The sequence below is a fragment of the Asterias amurensis genome, chromosome 12 (genome assembly GCF_032118995.1).
Source record: "Asterias amurensis chromosome 12, ASM3211899v1".
NCBI lineage: Eukaryota > Metazoa > Echinodermata > Asteroidea > Forcipulatida > Asteriidae > Asterias > Asterias amurensis.
The window spans coordinates 16,500,576-16,520,764 of NC_092659.1; the positions used below are offsets into that span (position 1 = coordinate 16,500,576).

At 39.4% G+C, this 20,189-nt stretch overlaps 2 protein-coding genes and 1 non-coding gene across 5 annotated transcripts; all 3 read right to left on the reverse strand.

The window, feature by feature from the left end:
• Positions 1 to 288: 288 nt before the first annotated feature.
• Positions 289 to 13,518, reverse strand: LOC139945303 (galanin receptor type 2-like). 3 transcript variants are annotated; one of them, XR_011787066.1, is made up of 2 exons: positions 13,332 to 13,518; positions 289 to 421 (listed from the first exon to the last, which is right to left on the reverse strand). XR_011787066.1 is itself a non-coding variant. In XM_071942650.1 (2 exons), exon 2 carries the CDS (start codon positions 5,705 to 5,707, stop codon positions 4,724 to 4,726), a length of 984 nt encoding a protein of 327 aa, XP_071798751.1. In that variant the 5' UTR covers positions 5,708 to 5,733; positions 13,332 to 13,518; the 3' UTR covers positions 3,291 to 4,723. The 3 variants fall into 3 exon arrangements, 1 of the variants encoding a protein (XP_071798751.1); XM_071942650.1 differs by lacking the exon at positions 289 to 421 and adding an exon at positions 3,291 to 5,733; XR_011787067.1 differs by lacking the exon at positions 289 to 421 and adding an exon at positions 7,338 to 7,521.
• On the reverse strand, positions 1,085 to 1,248 carry LOC139945677 (U1 spliceosomal RNA). Its single transcript, XR_011787150.1, has one exon. It is a non-coding gene; the product is annotated as a U1 spliceosomal RNA (small nuclear RNA).
• A 466-nt stretch (positions 13,519 to 13,984) lies between the features above and the next one.
• LOC139945057 (galactose-3-O-sulfotransferase 2-like) lies at positions 13,985 to 19,982 on the reverse strand. Its single transcript, XM_071942314.1, has 3 exons — positions 18,169 to 19,982; positions 16,755 to 16,936; positions 13,985 to 15,607 (listed from the first exon to the last, which is right to left on the reverse strand). Exons 1-3 carry the CDS (start codon positions 18,178 to 18,180, stop codon positions 14,443 to 14,445), a joined length of 1,359 nt encoding a protein of 452 aa, XP_071798415.1. The 5' UTR covers positions 18,181 to 19,982; the 3' UTR covers positions 13,985 to 14,442.
• Positions 19,983 to 20,189: the final 207 nt, after the last annotated feature.

The window sequence follows — 20,189 nt, forward strand, 5'->3', positions numbered from 1 at the left end:
GTGCAGATAATTACCCACGTTCGTCCTGTACATTAAAAATGCCACCGTCGATGTGCTTTTCAATGGCGGTTTTTTCCCTTCTAATCGATTCAAATAAGGGAATCCTTAAAAAAAGCATCAGGAATAATTTTTAATATGGCAATTCTGTACTTTACAGAATCAAATTGCGGACACCATTTCCCTTTGACACCGGGGAAACTGTCGACCAGAATTTTTTTATGTTTTAGTCTAATCTTAATAAACAAAAATGCATATGACAGTGAGTCATAATCCTTACCTGCATGAAAATGGAGTAGTCCGATCCTGCCTCCGAAAGCAAAACTTGTAGATGTCATTCTCAGATTTAATCTTGCCGAAAACAACGAGTAAATGAAGATGTCCCGTACACATCTCGTCCAATGGCGAAATTGCACACCTATAGCTGTCAGAGAGTAAAACATAGGAACAATTAGCTCACTCAATGGCTGCGTTTGATTAGCTTCCCCTTGTCGACCCCGGTGTACTCATCCGAGTAAGTCTTGACATGAGCCAATCAAACGCTAACTTCCCCAAGCATTGACACTATTAATGCATCCTAGGACAGCCGACCGGAACTACTTTCTCTATTTAGGCCTACATTTCGTCCGAAACTGTTCGTTGATTCACGAAAAGACCGTAAAATAATATTGTCAACGTTCAACTGCAATGTTTCACAAACCCAAAATGATACAAAAGTACCCGTCTTGGGAGAAAAATCATTCTAGCTGATAAAAAAGTCGATAATTTTAGAGTGAAAATAAAGTGTCAAACCACGCGAAAATGTCCCGCCGAATACGAACAAAATGGTGGCCATTGAGAACGTTTTTCGTCGTGACGTCATGCACCTCGGTCAGCCTCAAGTACTGATCTCTTTTGTCGGTATTATAGAGTTCAGTGGCCCCAAGTGACGAATGACATCAAGCTAGTCGAAAGCACCACGGTCGACCTAATATAAGGAAGCTAATCGAACTTGCACAATATTCAACCATTAGCTCAAGCCATAGTTAAATATCTTCAAGGAGGTATTAGAGGTATTCATGTACATGTCTAACTTTAGGTTTATTACGAGGGAGAGCGCGAACGCAGTCCCCACTATCAGAAATTGTACTCTTGAGTTCCCCACATTTGGGGGAATCACAAAGGTCAGCCCAGGCCGAGTGTGCTATGGCCGGGCCTCGCCTTGGGAGAACCGCCTGAGTGATCACGGTATCTCCTGAGCCAGGTAAGTATGAATTGTGAGAAGCGATTATGTCGATAGAGAGGCAGGCAGTAACGCCACACCCATGGTGGGATAGTGATGCTCACCCAAGCGAGGAATAAAATCGTTTAGTAGACGTTTTGGACATCTCTTGAAGGGGTCAGGATCTGGTTCAATTCTGACCCGAAAGTGTTTTATAGACATAGACCACGGCCCTTTTCGAATCCACGGCTTCGGCTTTGAATTCGGCTTCAGGCTTTGTTCTCTAGTCTGAAGCCCTGAGTAAAGCACGTGCAAATTAGAAAGGTTTGGCTGCACGTTCCGCCGCGAGCAACGTCAGAAACGGTGTCGTAAAAATCTCACGTTTTTAGCATACCTGAAATTACCATTTTTTCACGTTAGGTAGGTACGTGCGCACAGACGACATACGTGAGCATGCACTAAGCCCAAAGTGGTGACGTCACCTAGAAACAACACCATTTTTTGACGTTCACGTTCACGTGTTTGCTCGCATAACGTGTAGCTAAACCTACTTGCTTTCTCCACAAGACGATCAGAGCATATTGATCGAAACCTCGAGTGGAAACCAACGGTTCTTTTCAGAACCACCCCAACTCATTAGAGATAGTCATTACATGGTGTTACCGCAAACCTTTCTATATCGTATTTCCACCATGCACAGTTTCAAATCCTACTTACTCGCTAATGTCAAAACAACCGTGGGTTCAAGCTATAGCCTGAACCGAATCTGGGGCCGAAGCCGTTGTTTCATGCCCAAGATGTTTTCAGGGGTTTGTATTTCTTTTTGGAAAATGGCTGCATCACAAAATTGAGTTCGACCTTGGAGTTTCTCTTTCTTTAAAACAGTACCCTTTCGTTCCAGCGTTATTAAAACAACTAAATACCTGTTCGGAACGTATTTGATGCAGATTTCTCCATTATTGTTCGACATTATTTGAAAGCAAGCATGATACAATAAAAGTATGATTGTCAACAACTTTACATGACAAGCACTTCACCCAGATTAACACAAAGAAAAGATGGGTTTAGAGGCAGTATGACCAGTAAGATTTATAACACGAGTCGGAAGTTAATATTGGGTGCGTTCGATTAGCTTCCCTGGGTCGGGTGAGCCCCTGACAAGAGCTACCCACTCCACAAGCAGGGCACTGGGGGCTGACCCGGGTCAAAGCTATTCGAACGAACCGGGGTAGACCGGGTCGACCCCGGGAGCTAAACGAACGCACCCTACATAGCCGAGAGGCAGAGGGGTCGACGTTATATTTAAACCATATGAGTCTGTACGTTTTAGTACAGAAAATCTTTAGCCGTATTTGATTTTTTTTATTACATTTTAAGCAGAAAGGCATAACGTTTGGAATGTACACACCGAATTCTTGATGCTATTTCAAATTTCGCTCAGTTTTACATCAAATTGAGATTAGAGATTTTTAATAGTGTTTTCCACTTTCATCTACCGGAAAATAATTTTATGTGCATCATGAAATTTGAAATGCGCCTTATTTTTGACCGCGCGGGGGCGCAATAAATAGTTTTTTTTGTTTTTATCACTTCCGGGGTATACGCGATTCGCCCTGCACAGATTAATAGACAACAAATTTTCTTGCAGTTTGTCTGAGCTAATTTGTGGACTATTTAATTTGGGGCTGGGGATAAAAGGAAAGACATCTGTAAGAAATAAAAGTAAGATTTTGAAAAGAATTCAATTGAAAATTGGGTAGTCGTGAATATTTATTCTACAACATGCACATTCAATTCGCGGTAAGGACTACAAGGGATGTGCTAAAAGCTAAATAAATGTGAACAAAATAAATTGGACCACCTATGAACTGTGGTTTTAAGATATAAGGAACAATTATATGAAGAAAAATAACTAGCTAACTAAATAAATTTATATAAAAAAACACAAAAAAAAGAAGAAAGAAATAAAAAATAATAAGTCACTTAAAGGAGTGTTACAGAATTGGTTAGGCAAAAAAATCGTAAGGATCATCAGATTTACATCAAACTTACACCATCTTGTGATGATGATAGAAGAATACATCCCGAGAATTATTAGTCTGAAGTGTCATATTTGGTATGAAAGAAATAAAACTTATTTCCTGTTTGGAGTTTATCGCTCACTAAGCGTTTTATTATTAAAAAAAATCATCGATGTCGAGCAAAAAGTGTAATCGGTTTTCACTATCACGTGACCCAGAAGGCCAATCGATCCCAAACGTCTACAGGTTTGTCAGTTCATGTAGATGGTGGATTACAACAAGTGCTTACACTGCCAGTAACTTTTTGGTTATTAGCAGAACCAATTATGTAATGTCCCTTTAATTTATAAATAAATTGTGGAAAAGAAAACTGTTGACCATTGTTGATCTATTGTTGACAGCTTAGAAATTGGGTGCTGTGTATACAACTCTTAGCACTCACTATTTGCCTTTTACCTTGGTCCTAGCACATGGGTGGATGGGATGAAATGGCGGGAGAACATTCCCCTGATCTTCAGTGTAAAATACAGACTATATAATTTGAATAAATAAATTTAAATAAACAAACAAGTAAACATTAGTGATTATATGATTTAAATGTTGTTGTTGAAACAGGATCAGTGCGTGCACGTATCTTGGTATTATATCTAACTTTCAAAAGGTTACTTAAAAGGCAGTGGACACTATTAGCAATTACTCAAAATAATTATTAGCATAAAACCTTACTTGGCAAAGAGTAATGGTGAGAGGTTGATAGTATAACACATTGTGAGAAACGGCTCCCTCTGGAGTTAGTTTTCAAGAAAGAAGTAATGTTCCACGAATTTGATTTTGAGACCTCAGATTCGGAATATGAGGTCTCGAAATCAACCATCTAAAAGAATACAACTTCGTGTGACAAGGGTGTTTTTTCTTTCATTATTATCTGGCAACTTCGACGACCAATTGAGCTCAAATTTAAACTGTATGCTAAATCTAGAGAATAAGCAGCGGAAACTGCCGTTAGAGGCACGGGACACTATTGGTATCTCACTCAAAATGATCGTTAGCATAAAAACTTACTTTGTAATGAGTTAGGGAGGGCTGGTGATAGTATAAAACATTGCGAGAATGGGTCACCTTTTATAAAGTAACGTAACTTTTGAGAAAGAGGCAATTTCTCCAGGCCTGAAGTTAGGTATCTGAACGCACACACATTTGTGCAGCAAGGGGTTTTTCTTTTTATTATTTTCTTGCAATTCGATGACCAATTGAGTAAACTTTTTACAGAATGGTGAGTTGATACACACGTTGTGATACACCAAGTGAGCATACCGGTAATTGACAATTACCGAACGTGTCTAGTGCCATTAACCGCTTGTGCGGCACCATAATGTAGCCCGAGCCCTAAATGTAGCCTGACCTAAATGTAGCCCCAAACATGTACCTCAATGTAGCCCGGACCTAAATGTAGGGCTCAAGCTACATTATGGTGCCGCACAACCGCTAGACCACGATATAAAACCTAAACACCAGGATTGCCAACCGACAACCCTGTTGCTATCGTTGAGGGTCCCACAGAGTTGGTACCTTCAATACCTTTACATGGAAATAACGTCCTCAGTCCTTTTTGGAATTGTTTGTACTTTAAAGCGTAGATGATTGGGTTGATGGCAGAATTGGTTGCTACAAGGGCTACGGAAATAATAAGAACAGGAGAATCCGGGGATGACGGGAACCCAAGAGTAGCGGCGAGCAGCAGTGAGGAGTTGAGAGTCCAGCATGCGACGTATGCGATGAAGACAATCAGTAGCGTCTTGAAGGTGTTGCGTCTGGCTCGAAGCAGAGACTCGTCTGCCGACTCCGGTGCCTGACCGGGCCTACCGGCCCCCGCGACGTTGGGCCCCATGATGCGAGCCAGCCGTTGCGCGCTCCGCTTCAGCTCCACGGTGATGTGGATGTAGGCGACAAGCATCGAGACGACGGGGAAGAAATACTGAAAGCCCGGTATCATGATCCCGACAACGCGGAGTTTTGGGTCAAAGAATAGCACACAATGTCCATCTCGGTAGCGGAAAAGTTCCGCGGCATAGAGGGCGATTGAGAATCCGGCAACCCAGACAAACACGATGACTATGGTCGCTCCGAGACGGTGGCAGACTTTCTGGAACTTGAAGGGGTAGACTATGGCAAGGTACCGTTCAAAGGTAAGAGCCACCAGGTTAATGGATGACGTAATGTAGCAAGCCCACAAGGGATAATCAGAGATCCAGATTCGACAGAGAAGAACTCCTGCCGTTCCTGGTGGTAGGATCTCAGGATCCGGAACCACACTCATAAGGAACATGAAGACGGAGCCAAGGATGTCCACCGTAGCTTGATTGAAGATGAAGGCGTTGGTTAGGGTGTGCATGGCAGGGGTTCGCCAGATGACAAAGCAGACCAAGGAGTTTCCCAATATGCCGACAATGCCAACAATACTCTGAATAATGAAGATCGGTGAAGCCATGACTTTCTTTGTGTTGTTTTACTCTCCTGTATGACAAAAGAGAGACATTATTTTAGTACAGGATACCCAATGAAAGTATAGTTGAAGGGAAGGTGTATGTTTGGTAACCACTCTTAAAATTAATGACAATAAAAACTGTTGGGTTCAATGTAAAAAATATCCGTAAAATTTACGGCACTTTACCTGGCAGCTAGGGTGCCAGTGCCGTAAATTTCACGGTGGAAGTTTTGTAAATTGTGCCTTGAAGGGGTAGTTTACAAACTTCCACTGTGAAATTTATGGCATTTTACCTGGCACCCTAGCTGCAAGGTAAAGTGCCGTAAATTTTACGGATATTTTTTACAGTGTTGGGCGCATAATAGAAGCTTTCGATTATAGTAAAAAGCAACAATAAGAAACATTTCACTTCGAAGTAGTGTTGTTAAAAATATTCCAGTTTTTATAGACCATTTATACCCCATATCAAAATCTCATAACTGTGTACTATAATATAGGAACACATTGACATAATATATTCGCTATGGTATGGAATTTCGGCGATACCTCAAACGCGACCAGTCTGTCACCAATGACGCGTATATAAAAGTATCAAATTCTGTTGAGCTTGTTACAAGATAAAGTGTAGATTCATGAGTACAACTCACGAGCCGAAGGCGAGCACAATGTAGTCACGAATCTACCCTTTATAGTCCATTTACTGGCTTAAACCATTCCCCCATTGATTATTTAACATTTTCAATGACTTTAAGTATCTCTATAATAATAACACCCCTCAGTCTACTTATTCGTGTACTTTGTTGAAGGAGTTGGGTACTTTTTGTAACACAAAACACAATGTCCACAGATTTACACTAAACTTACACCGTTTGAAGATAATGATAGTAGAAACCTAGCCCTATATAGGACTCTTCCTCATACACAGAGTACAATACGAAAGTGTAAGGCCACCAGGGCTAGTAGAAACCGTACCTTAAAATGCTGAGGTGCTGTAGTTTGAGTAAAACAATGTCATGAAAATGCTAAAATAATTTTCGTCTTATGATCACCGAGACGACAATTATTTTCATGACATTGGTTTACTGATTTTTCAAAACCTACAGCACCTCAGCAAGTAATATTTTCAGGGAAGCTTAATACTGCCATTATCTTCAAACTGTGTAAGTTTTGTCCTACAAAAAGTACATAAACCATTTCAACGACGGAATTTGTCACATTTTATAACTATTTTGCAAAATATATAGACATCATTTATAGTGCTTGCAACATTATCGAGTATGTTATTGTCAGTTTGCTCAGTTAACAGTAAATAAATGTGTTACTAAAGTGCAATTTTTCAACTGGAAAATGTTTGGATACATTGGAAGATAACATAATTTTATGATATGTTTGTAGCTGTGTTTTGCTGTACATCATTATGTTTTAGTTTGGAAAGGCAGTAATTTTCAAAGTTGCTGATTCGTAACAATATACACTTTCATCAAAAGAGTGACGTCACAGAAATAGAAAATAAATAATAAACCAAATTCATACCACAAGGTGAGATTTACTTACTGTTATCTTCTCGCCAATCCAAAATCTGGAAGCATTTGCATATACCCACAGAGAGCACTTTAGAATCCCCAATTGACAGCCTTTCGAGATCGGCCTGTTCGTCGTGCCAACAACCCGAAGTGAAGCTTGCGAGTTCGACTCGGCGCAATTTAAATACTTTTTGCATCTACCTTGGTCCCCGCCTCAACACTTTGATATGTCTTCAGCAGAGCTCATCACGCTACAGTAGTTTCATTTAGTGCTATTTCGGTTTATTTGAATTACTTCAACAAGAATTGATTAGAAAGATAGAAGGAGCAAAAAAAAGGGGGGAAGGATGGACTGTTAACATTTGGTCACTGATACTTCATACATTATTCAGGAACGAGTTCTCATTGGCCCATTCACAGTTCACGTAGGGCCTAGTAGCAGGTACAGAACGAATTATCATTGGTCAATTCACAATCACGTACCAGGTATGCCCTCCAGAACGAACTCTTATTGGTCCATTCACAACCACGTTTCAGGTACAAAACGAATTCTCATTGGCCCATTCACAATCACGATATGGTGAATGGACCAACATATGAAACTGTTATAATAACATGTATCAGCTCATCGGCTGTGTTTTGCACATCATGTTATCTTTCGATTAAAAAAAAAACTAATTTCAAGTTGAACTTTTTCAAGTTGGGGTCCTAGAGGTGTGGAAGGCAAGGAGACTCACCACTACACTAACTTGACCGCCCCCGTGGTAAAACCAAATAGGTTTCTTTCTGACAACTAAAAGACACTGGACACTATTAGTACATGTCAAAGACTAGTCCTCACAGTTAGTGTATCTGAACATATGCATAAAATAACAAACCTGTGAAAATTTGAGCTCAATCGGTCTTCGAATTTGCGAGATAACAATGAAAGAAAAAACACACTTGTCACACGAAGTTGTGTGCTTTCTGATGCTTGATTTTGAGACCTGAAATTCTAAACTTGAGGTCTCGAAATCAAATTCGTTTGAAATTACTTCTTCCTCGAAAACTACGTCACTTCAGAGGGAGCTGTTTCTCACAATGTTTTATACCATCAACCTCTCCCCATTACTCGTAATCAAGAAAGGTTTTATGGTGATAATTATTTTTGAGTAATTACCAATAGTGTCCACTGCCTTTAAAGCCATTAGACACTTTCGGTAACAGTATTGTCAAAAGGCCCACACTTCGTGTATCACAACTTATATATCAAAATAATAACAAACCTGTGAAAGTTTATGCTCAATCGGTCATCGGAGTCGGGAAAAAATAACGGGAAAACCCACTCTTGTTTCCGCACGTTTCGCCGTGTCATGACATGTGTTTAAAATAAATCCGTAATTCTCATAATCGAGAATTGATAATTGTTTTAACGTTTTCTCAAAAAGTAAAGCATTTCAAGGAATAATATTTCAAGAGAAGTCTTTTGCCATTACCTTCTGTAAACCCTGTAAGTTATTTGTAGTTGTAAATCTGTGAACTTTTATTTTGTTTTCTGTTCCGAAAGTGTATAATGGCTTTAAGGCAGTGGACACTATGTGTATATAATTACTCAAAATAATTATTAGCATAAAACTTTACTTGGTAACGAGTAGTGGGGAGAGGTTGATTGTATAAAACATTGTGAGAAAGATTTCCATCTTTAGTTCTACTTTGTAATACAATTTGATGTATTTATTTTTTATAACGAATCCAACCGTATGTGGTTGCTATTAAAATGAACCTTACCTTCTCTTACCTTACTTTCTCAATCTTTCTGAAATGCTGAGGTTTGACAAGTTCAAATCCCGCCCTAATCAATTTTTCTTTGTGCAAAAAAAACCTAAATTTCTTATTCGGTTTTATTTAATAAAACACCTCATTCCACGACGGCAGTGAAGTTAATCATGAGAAGTCCCCCGACCCACTCAACGCAACCTGGCCTATTTCCTACCTTCCATACAAGTTTTAGTTAATCAGCAGGACGGCTTTTCAAAACCGAACAGTCTCCTGAAATTCCGAATTCTACTTCGCAGCAGATAGAATAATAGCGAAACAAGTTATCGAAGAACAAATCTAGACAACAAAGAAAATTATGTCGGTGTTGGTTACTGTAACTGATTTTAATCAGTTTACAGTAACCCACATTGCACATATTAAAATACGACAAAGGAAAACATGTGGGAATGGAACATTACGGCTGCTGCAGTCATGGTCATAATAAATTAAAAAAATGTTCGTCATGGCTGATGATCGATGTAGGGACCCCGACAATTAAATTATATTTGTATTTGCCCAACACATTCAATTCCGTACAATGGTCCACACATATAAATCCCTCAATCATTGTGCCCCGTATTATCTCTCCTCTCTCCTTTCACTCCAGACATATTCTTACTCTCTTCGCTCTACTACTGGTAAATCCCTTCCAGTTCACAAAACCCATAAACTTGCAGGTGATAGGGCATTTTCAATTGCTGCTCCCCGACTATGGAATTCTCTACCTACCCTTACCAGAAGCTCAAACAGTGTCCCAGCCTTCAAACGTGCTCTCAAAACCCACCTTTTTGCCTCTTCGTAGCTGGTCATCTTTATCTTTGTTCAGTCTTTTTCCCTCTTCTTTCCTTCTCAGCGCCTTGTATCCTTTGGCAATTTGGCGCTTTATAAATACTGTTATTATTATTATTATGATTAACTTGGCCTTCCACTTTATCGTTCTTGGGTTATTTCTGTGCCTCAACATCTACCTTGGGCTCCACTGAGTTATGTTCATTTTAAATGTTTTGGGGTTTCAGCAGCGTGGAATCCAAAACCGCCTTTGTTTTCGTCGAGATATATACATCTACATTTTTCGAATGAAATCGTCTTCTGTCACAATTTCACAGTGCTTAAATTGGACATACGGCGAAACGTGCGGAAACAAGGGTGGGGTTTCCCGTGAGTTTCTCCCGACTCCGATGACCGATTGAGCTTAAATTTTCCCAGCAGGTTTGTTATTTTATATATAAGTAGTAATACACGAAGTGTGGGCCTTTTGACAATACTGTTTCCCGATGTTGTGCGATTGCTTTAATACAGATCTGTATGGCATATACATCTACAACTAGGCCCCAAAGATCAGTCTTTTCACTTAACATAACAAACCTGTGAAAAATTGAGCTCAATTGGTCGTCGAAGTTGCGAGATAACAATGAAAAAACACCCTAGTCACACGAAGTGTGCGTTCAGATGCTTGATTTCGAGACCTCAAAATCTAATTCTTAGGTCTCGAAATCAAATTCGTGTAAAAACAAAATCACAATTTTTTGTTCTATCAATAACTCCCCATTACTCGTTACCAAGTAACGTTTTATGCTAAATGATTATTTTGAGTAATTACAAATAGTGTCCACTGCCTTTAAACCTAAGATTAACCCAGAAAGGGCCTTTTTTATAGGTGATGAAACCAGTAGGATTTCTACATTTTAGTGAGAAGTTAACTCTATAGCCGAGGGGCAGAGAAACGTCAACTTTAAAATAGTTATGAGTCTATACGTTAAAGGCAGTGGACACTATTGTTAATTGTCAAAGACTAGCTTTCACAGTTGATGGTTCTCAACATATGCATAAGATAACAAACCTGTGAAAATTTGAGCTCAATCGGTCATCAAAGTTGCGAGATAATAATGGAAGAAGAAAACACCCTTGTCACACGAAGTTGTGTGCGTTTAGATGATTGATTTCGAGACCTCAAGTTCTAAACCTGAGGTCTCGAAATCAAATTCGTGGAAAATTACTATTTTCTCGAAAACTATGGCACTTCAGAGGGAGCTGTTTCTCACAATGTTTTATACCATCAACCTCTCCCCATTACTCGTCACCAAGAAAGGTTTTATGATGATAATTATTTTGAGTAATTACAAACAGTGTCCACTGGCTTTAAAACTACAGGAAATCGTTAGCAATTTTTTTTTTTTTTTTTTTTTTTTTAATAAGAACGTTTGCGCTTGTCATGCAAGCGGAGAATGGTGTTGGTAAGCGCAGAATTCGGTGGCAAGCAGAGCCATGACCTTGGGCCAAGCTTTGTATTGAATAATGATTGTATGCGCGAATTGTCATAAAAACCAATCATATGGCCATGTACAACAAGGGCACAATCTTCTGTAATAATAGAGGACAGTGGCAATTACTAGTTTTACTTGAAAAGTATGTATTGATTATTGTGCAGTATTACTTAATCTATCTTTAGTTCACTACTTTAATCCTCCCGAAATTCTGCGGGAGGAAGATTCAAATCCCACTCTAATCAATTTTGTTCTTTGTGTTAACAAAAATTAGCTTGTTTTATTAGGTCTAAAGACATATCCCGGCAGAGCTTGCTTTTGTTTGGTGTCTGTAATGTTTATGTCAGTACTCAACTAATCTTCGATATTACTTTTTTGACGAGGGATAGGGTTGAACCATCACTTTTAATTTGTATCAAATCTCAGTTAATTGTAGACCCGACGTACAGAAATAATATAAATAGAGTGACGTCAGAGGAATTGTTGAAAACGAATGAACTGCTTCCCAATCTAGATTATTATAATTTGTATATTCCTGCAAAAAATGTACAAAAATGTTAAAGGAACACGTTGCCTTGGATCGGACGAGTTGGTCTATAAAAAGGGTTTGAAACCGTTTATAATGAAATGCATAAATGGTTAGAATGATGTTGTAAGAGTAGAATATAATGATCCACACAAGTATCACTCAAAGTTGCACGGTTTTCTTTTTACGGCGCGAACTAACACGGTCGGCCATTTATGGGAGTCAAAAATTTGACTTCCATAGATGGCCGACCGTGTTAGTCGACGAGGTAAAAAGAAAACCGTGCAATTTTGAGTGATACTTGTGTGGATCATTATATTCTACTTTTACAACATCTTAACCATATCGATTTGATAACAAACGGTTACAGAACGCTTTTCAGACCAACTCGACCGATCCAAGGCAACGTGTTCCTTTAACGGTTCAATAAAAAAAAAGGAACTAGAAGCAATTTCATGAGCACTTTTGGAAGTGACCATGGACATGTTTATTTCTTATACAGAAAGGAAGTTTACATCGATGAAAACTCATTAGGCCTACGACTGCACCCGCTCGAAATAAGTTTTGAAAAGTAAGGTAGCGTAAATATCAAACTATAGGGTGGCCATGGCCCGAAATATTTTTCTTCTTATCCCTCAAATTAAACGGACCTTCGCCCCAATTTTTTAAAGGATAGCTTCAATAGCTTTGTTGCCATGGCAACAGCAGAATTACTTTTTCATATTGCAAACTAATGCTGATCAAATTGCAAATCTATAGTGATACGTCAGTTATACGTATGCCAGTTAATGACGTTGAAAATGTCAATAGTATTGAATATAAACATTTTGTATATATTATTTTATTATTGAAATATCTCCGACCATTTTTTTGTATTGTATTAATTGATACTTCTAACACGCTCTCCCAATTAAAAAAAAAAAATCTAAAAAAATCTGGCAATATAGTTTCACACCCGCAAACCAAATACAAATTGATACCTAACCTACAATTCCTCTAATCATATCTTTTATCATAATTCTGTTTTTAGACAATATTGTAAGGGAGAGCGCGAACGCAGTCCCTACTATCAGAAGTGTACTCTAAGGTCAACCCAGGCCGAGGTGTGCCTGAGTGATCGCGGTATCATGTATTATACGTTGAATTGAATACACCTTGTTAGTACTTTAATTATATTTTTTCAACAAAGTTCGTTTTCTAGCCAAAGGGAAAACCCAATTTTAGTGCCTTGTTTAATATAGACCTGGTGCAACTCTCTATAGGGATACCTAAGTACTGATGAAGGAGCAGAAGAGTGGAAAGACGTTGTGTCTATGCTCAGCTGTCGGAAATGCAAGCATCAGTTACAACACTTACGCAACGCAGTATAAACAAACCACAAGAATTCAAGAGTCAATGGGTCTATTGTACTGTGTTTATATAGAGTTGGTTGGCGAATTAAATGAGGAAAACGTTTACCTCAACCCCAATTATCCTACTGCTACTTAATATCTTCTTAGCTTATGTCATGTCCTTACCTGGTGTCCAGAATGCATACAGCCACAGCCAGAAACAGACAGTTTGAACACTTCATTTCTGAGATGAAAGTAAACGCCATGTTGTTTCATTCCTATGATGGGTGCGTTCGCGTTTAGCTTCCCTGCGTCGACCCCCGGTCTGCCCCCCTCCCCAATGCGTTCGAATAGCTTTGAAGTCATTCCAGGGGCTCAGCCGGGGCAGCCCTCCAGTGCCGGGCCCAGTCTATCCAGTGCCGTGTTTCTGGAGTGGGTCACTTGGGGTTGACCCGAGGTGCATGACGTCACCACGAGAGGGCGAGTGTGATCGTTCGATCAGCTCTTGTCAGGGGCTCAGAGCACCGCGGGGTCGTTCCAGGGAAGCTAATCGAACGCACCCACTGTTTTGTGTTAATGTGTGCTCGTAATGATTACTCCAATAATGCAGTCGGTCAATAGGATTACTCTATGTTGAACATCATTGAACGCAGACGATATTGCGGAGCGGGAAAAAGATATTACGTTTAAATACAAGACACACGTGCGATTATGCAAATGTTCGTCCGAATTCCTATAAGTTAACAGTTTGAAAACTGAACTTGCAATTTATGCTCGAATAACTACAAATACAACATCTGGCACACACAGTAAGAATAAATCAATAAGAGTAAAAAACATCTGTCAATAAGTTTGGTTTAATTCATTTATGACACAGACTCACGCATCAATTTAAATAGGATCATTAGCAAGAAAAGACGCAATTACAGATCTGGTTTTTGCTACCAAAGCAGTTGCTGGCAGTCAGTGTAAGCAATTTATGTAATCCACAATATACATAAACTGACAAACCTGTAGAAGTTTGAGATCGATCGGACATCTTGGTCACGAGAAAATAGTATCCGATAGGCCTAACACATTATTTGGAAGACTTCGATTTAAAAGAAAAATTAATAAAACGCTCACTGAGCGATAAACTCCATGCAAACGGGAAATTAGTTTTATTTATTTATCATTAAATATGACATTTCAGAAAGAAATATTTACTATCATCATCATTAGACCTTGTTAAGTTTTTTGTAAATCTGTGATCTTAAACGATTTTTTTGATCATACCAATAAATGTTCCTTTTAAAATTCAAGTTTTTATAACATAATTATGAAGGGATAGTTGCGTGTTCCCTACTTTGACTAAAGTGTCGGTTTGTTGTGACTGACGCCGCCATATTGAAGAGAACAAGGCGGATTTTGATTCAGCTATAAGAGTGCAGTTGACCCCTGACCCCGCCTTGACCTTATAATTAGAGTACTTGAACCGACCCTGTGACGACACCTTCAAATCTCCAACACATTCATCAAAAACTTCTTTAAGTTGCTCACGAAACTTTGCCAGATCGGACTGGAAGTTCGGCCCGTATTCCCTGATCTTGTTCCATAAGGACTCATTAAAATGTTTATAAAGTTTCATATCCACCGAGTTCCATTGTCTCAACTTCTTCCTGAGTGATTCGGAAACGGGCGCCGAGGGCGGCCTCATGTTTTTGGACACGTACAAAATGTCGGCAGTGTCCCAACAGAGATTACTCTTCAAGAGTAACAACGATTCGTCGTAGTACTCGGTTATCAAAACTAAATCCAACTCTGCTTCCAGCTTGTCGATGTACGCTGAGACAATGTCGTCATCCTTGTGGTGCTCGTGATCCAAACCCATGTCAAACATCTGATTATTCTTTGCGTAGTACCAGCGAAGTCCCCTTTCCCCCTCCCATGATAAATGCTTCAGCCTGTTTCGGTAAAACTCTGCTGTGCCCATGAAGTGCTCTAACTTTTCTGGTATCGTCTTATAATGTTTCCGTTCCTGAATGAGAAACGCATCATCGAACTGGAAGTGTGAGAAAGCAGATTCGAATTGGTGACCCGGATCGCGAAGGATGGTGACGTAATGAGTTGGTGACGTCATGAAGGTATCCATCTTGGCCCGGTCGTAGCGGGCGTGGCCGGTCATCAAGTTGTACATAAAAGTCCTGGCCCACTTGGAAACTCCAATTGGAGGGAGAAATATTTCGGTTGGAGTTGTCTTGGATAAAGTGATATAACCGAGATGTCCGTTATTGCGATGTCTTTTGTTGAGAACGAAGGAGAGCTTTCGTGTGTACCCGAATCGGTTGATGATGTGCGACAGAGTGGTGCTTCCAGTCTTGTGCGTTTTGATGAAGACCAAGTTGGGCTCTGGTGTACCGCCCTCACACGGTGCGACTGAGGGACGTAAATTCATCTTCTGCAGGCCGTTGAGGAGTTGAGTCCTGTGAGTTCAGAATGAATCAAACAAAATCATGGGATTAAGTGATTTTATAAATTAAAATTAATGATTTTTGTCTTCTTCATAGAGGCATACCTCTGAATTGCGACAAAATGGACGTGTTAGTACTTTATTTAAAGTGTTTTACATTCATTAAAAACATATAAATATTGGTGCTTTGAGGTGGTTTTTTTTTATAAAGGTGAACCACTGAATTTCGACAAATGTACAATATTTAATGTTTGGTAGTATCCGTAAGTTTACTGTTTATTTATAGTTTTGGACACAAGTTACATTCATTATAAACATTCATTATAAACAATACGATTTAAAAAAAAAAAACTTTATAAAGAGCCAAAACAAAGGCCTGTGATAAAAGAGAAATGGACTATGAAAAATGTACAATTTAATGACAAGAATTAAAGAACAATAATAGGAAAATTTGAATACTCAAGGAGGCCTCGGAGAAAACATTTGTTTAAAGTAAACGAGAATACGAACCTGGACCCAATTTCATAAAGCCTGTAAGCACAAAAACTGTTGCTTAGCAAAAATAGGTTACCAGTCAGAATACCATACAGTTTCCATTGCTGCGACTGGTACCCCTGTCATTTCTTGCTTAGCCAAGAAATTTGCTAAGCAGATATTTCTGCTTAGCAGCTTTATGAAACTGGGCCCGGGTGGCTAAAAATACATTGAAAATCAGTGCTACCAGGCGGTGCTAGGTTATTGTAGTCCAATCCCCATCAAGTTGTGTTGATTTTGTCGTGTTGATATTGTTTGGCTTGTCAGTCAATTATTGGTATGTTACACAGAAGAAATGACCAGCAGGGTCACCGAAAATGAGAAATGAGCACTAGAGACAGTGACGTGACCAGGCGGTGCTATGGCATAGTGTTGCCCCCCACCCATCAATTTGTGTTGGTTTTGTTTATTGTTTGGCTTATCATTCAATATGGGTATGTACACAGAAGAAATGGACACAGAGACGGTGGAGTGACTTGACACTCATGGCAATGTAACTCGAGGCAATTTTGAGGGAAAAACAGTTCCTGTCAATTTCTCAAAAGAGTAACACTTTTGACCCCCTTAGTCCTTTGTAGAGTGAGTTCGTTTTCGAGAATTTAGCAGTAAATAAAGGGTCACGATACCTTGAGTTGGAAGTCAGCTGCCTGGATGAAGCTTGAAACCTACGGCGGGTCGTGCCGCTCTCGACTCGTCCCGCGTGGATTTTCTCGGAGGGCCGCACCATCCTCAAAACCAACCCAAATTTCTCGAGGAAACATGACAGGATGACGAAACCCAGCAGAAAGGCGAAGATCAGATGATTTGGCTGACAAGAAAAAAATTACAAAGCAATTAAATAAACAAGCTCTGTAAAGGGTACAACATTAGCACCCAATTATTATGTTAAAGCTTTAAAACCTTTGTGGATTGGAGTTTTAACTAATGATCCAAAGGTATTCAAAAAGTGCTTTACGAATAGTACGTCAGAACAACCATGGAACAACATGGAGCAGGTAGGGCCTACCGGTACAATAATGAATGAAATGAATGAATGAAACAGTAGGCATGGATATATTTTGACATAAAGTACATCGGAACATCGGAAGTCTCATTTCAATGGTATCTCTCATCCGAACTGAATGGTAAAGTACTGAAGATTTAAAGTGATAAACCACAAGGGAAACACCCTGTTTACATTTTGTAAGAGTTTAAAGTGTGAAAGATAAGCTTTGTTTACAAAATTTAAACAGTTAAGCTACGGTGTTTCTGATCAGCATAATGTTAGTTCGAGCTCTGTAAAGTGACATGTTATAGAGAGATATACTTTGCAATAACTGTCTTTTTCTTTTGGATGGGAAAACAGTAGGTCCCTTTGTACAAGAACATAGAGGCAAGAGGAATATCTTTATCACGGTGTGGTCACCTTGATTTAACTCATTAGTATGGGAGTCAAAAATTAAGACTCCCATAAATGGCCGACCGTGTTAGTCGACGAGGTAATAGGAAAACCACGCAATTTCGAGGCATGTTTGTGTGGATCATTGTATTCTACGTTTACATTATCTTTCTAACCGTATGTATTTTATAACAAAAGGTTACAAACGTTTTTCAAAGACCAACTCGACCGATCCAAGGCAACGTGTTCCTTTAAGAAGAAAATAATGGTTGAATGACTCCAATAATAAAGGGTTTCTATTCCTGGTAGTGAGACATGAAATAATAATAATAAATGCCGAAGTTTTATATAGCGCACGTATCTACCAAAAAGGTACACCCAAGGCGCTTAGTAAATACATTTAGGGCACATGCCCCCCCTCCCCCTACCAGTGCCCCCCCCTCCCCCACCCAGTGCCCCCCCAGGTACCCACACGACAAATCGCGGTTGTAGTGCCCACATAAACAAAGACAACAGATTTGTAATACTAATTGAGCTTGAGCAATAATTTTTTTTTTAAGGATTCTGTTGACACATAGGCATACAGCAATTTGTATCACTATTCACGAGTATGCCTACGATAAAATAAAATAAAAGTACAGCATTATTTGTCTTAAACTTACCCGTAGTTGCATTATGGCATATTACTACACAACATCATGTATTTGTGTCAACTTCTGCACATCATGTACACAAGGCTTTACAAGATCACAGGACAAACTCCTCTTTTTGTTCTTATAAAATACGTCCATCCAGCGGTCATCTTGTCTGTGGTCTTCAGATGATGCCGGTGTTTTCAGTGATAGAAGTAACATAACGCTGACAGCACTATATACTCCTCCGTACCATCATGTACTCCACTCACAAACAAGATATTTATCTTATGTATTAAAGACTGCATACGGCCAATTTACTAGTCTTGTCTCGTGACGTTAGTTGCTCTATTTTATTTGCCAACCGTTGACTAAAGTTTTGATTTATGTGTCAACCGAATCGCTGTTACAAAATCACCTATTATCAACATGGAGGTTGGTATGGGCAGGGGAGACCGCCTACATATTCATTTGTATGACGTAGTCAGTTGGAGCTGTAAATGAAACTTGAATTGGAAATAGACGGGTTTCATGTTTACCTAAACAAGAACACCGACCACAAAACAACACACAGCTTCTTGTACACCGTGGTACCGTAAACAGTACAAGTCTAGGTTCCATACATACTTTCTTCCCGCAGGATGTAAAGTGTGCAAGGTATTTGCAAGGAATTTTGTCTGCAGGCCCTGCTCTGCTGGAGTTGACAGACTCATCCAGACGTTGTTTTGAAGTGTTAAAGCTCTCTATGTCTGGAGTCCTAGCTCTACAGTATTCATGACAGCCATCATTTTAAACAAAGCAACCTCTGGACCAAAGAACTTGAAAACCGAGCAGCAGCCGTGTAATAAATAAATGATAATAAAACCAGCTCTTGTACAGCGCAAATCCCCAAAAAATGATCATTGCGCTTTACACACAAACAAAAGCAAATAATTATAATACACTAGAATAAATAAGTTTTGAGGTTGCGTTTGAAAGCAGAAACTTCTGGAGAGGACCTTGGGGTACGTGGTAATGTGTTCCAGAGAGTTGGCCCGAAACACTGAACGATCCATGTATCGGTTAAAACACGATGAAGGGCAGTTGACCTCTTTGGTAATTTGTCAAAGACCAGTCTTCAAGCTTGGTGTACCCCCAACATAGGCATAAAATAACAAACCTGTGAACATTTTGACCCTGTCAATAGTATTGGTCATCGAAGTTGCAAGAAAATAATGAACGAAAAAACATCCTTGTACAATGTGTGTGCTTTCAGTTGCATAATACAATATAAGGCTTCAGCTGAAGTAGTTTATTGTAATATGTCAAGTGAGTTAGAAATAATAACCTCTTTCTCAAACACTATGCTACTATATGCCTTTAAGCTCTACGATCCAACAGCCATTTTCAACCAGTCAACCTCTAGAAACAAGAACTGTCTTATATCAGTTTAAAACACAATTAAACGTCCGGTAGGAAGTCTACCATTTACATGCGTTTGTGAATGAACAACAATGTACGGATATGTCGGTCGATAAAATCAATGTTGGCTTACCATGCCTCTATTGACAAAAGTGATCAGCAGTTTAACGTAAAGGTAGGCAAAAGTACCAATATTACATAGCGCTGAAGGTGGACTCTGGAGAACTTGGGTTGAAATGTCATAGAGCAACGACAGCTCGGTCAATCAATTTCCCATTGTGGTTTATTATTAACTTAGGCCTGATACTTCACGGAGGTAACGAAGGCGATTGCCTCCACGCCCCCTGGCCATCTTGGTACCCTTGAAATCTTGAAATGCTCCAACAGAAACTTACAATTTCCTTAAAGGAACACGTTGCCTTGGATCGGTCGAGTTGGTCTTTGAAAAGCATTTGTAACCGTTTGTTATAAAATGCATATGGGTGGAAAGATGTTGTAAAAGTAGAATACAACGATCCACACAACCATGCCTCGAAATTGCGCGGTTTTCCTTTTACCTCGTCGACTAACACGGTCAGCCATTTATGGGAGTCAACTTTTTGACTCCCATAAATGGCCGACCATGTTAGTTCGCAAAGTAAAAGGAAAAC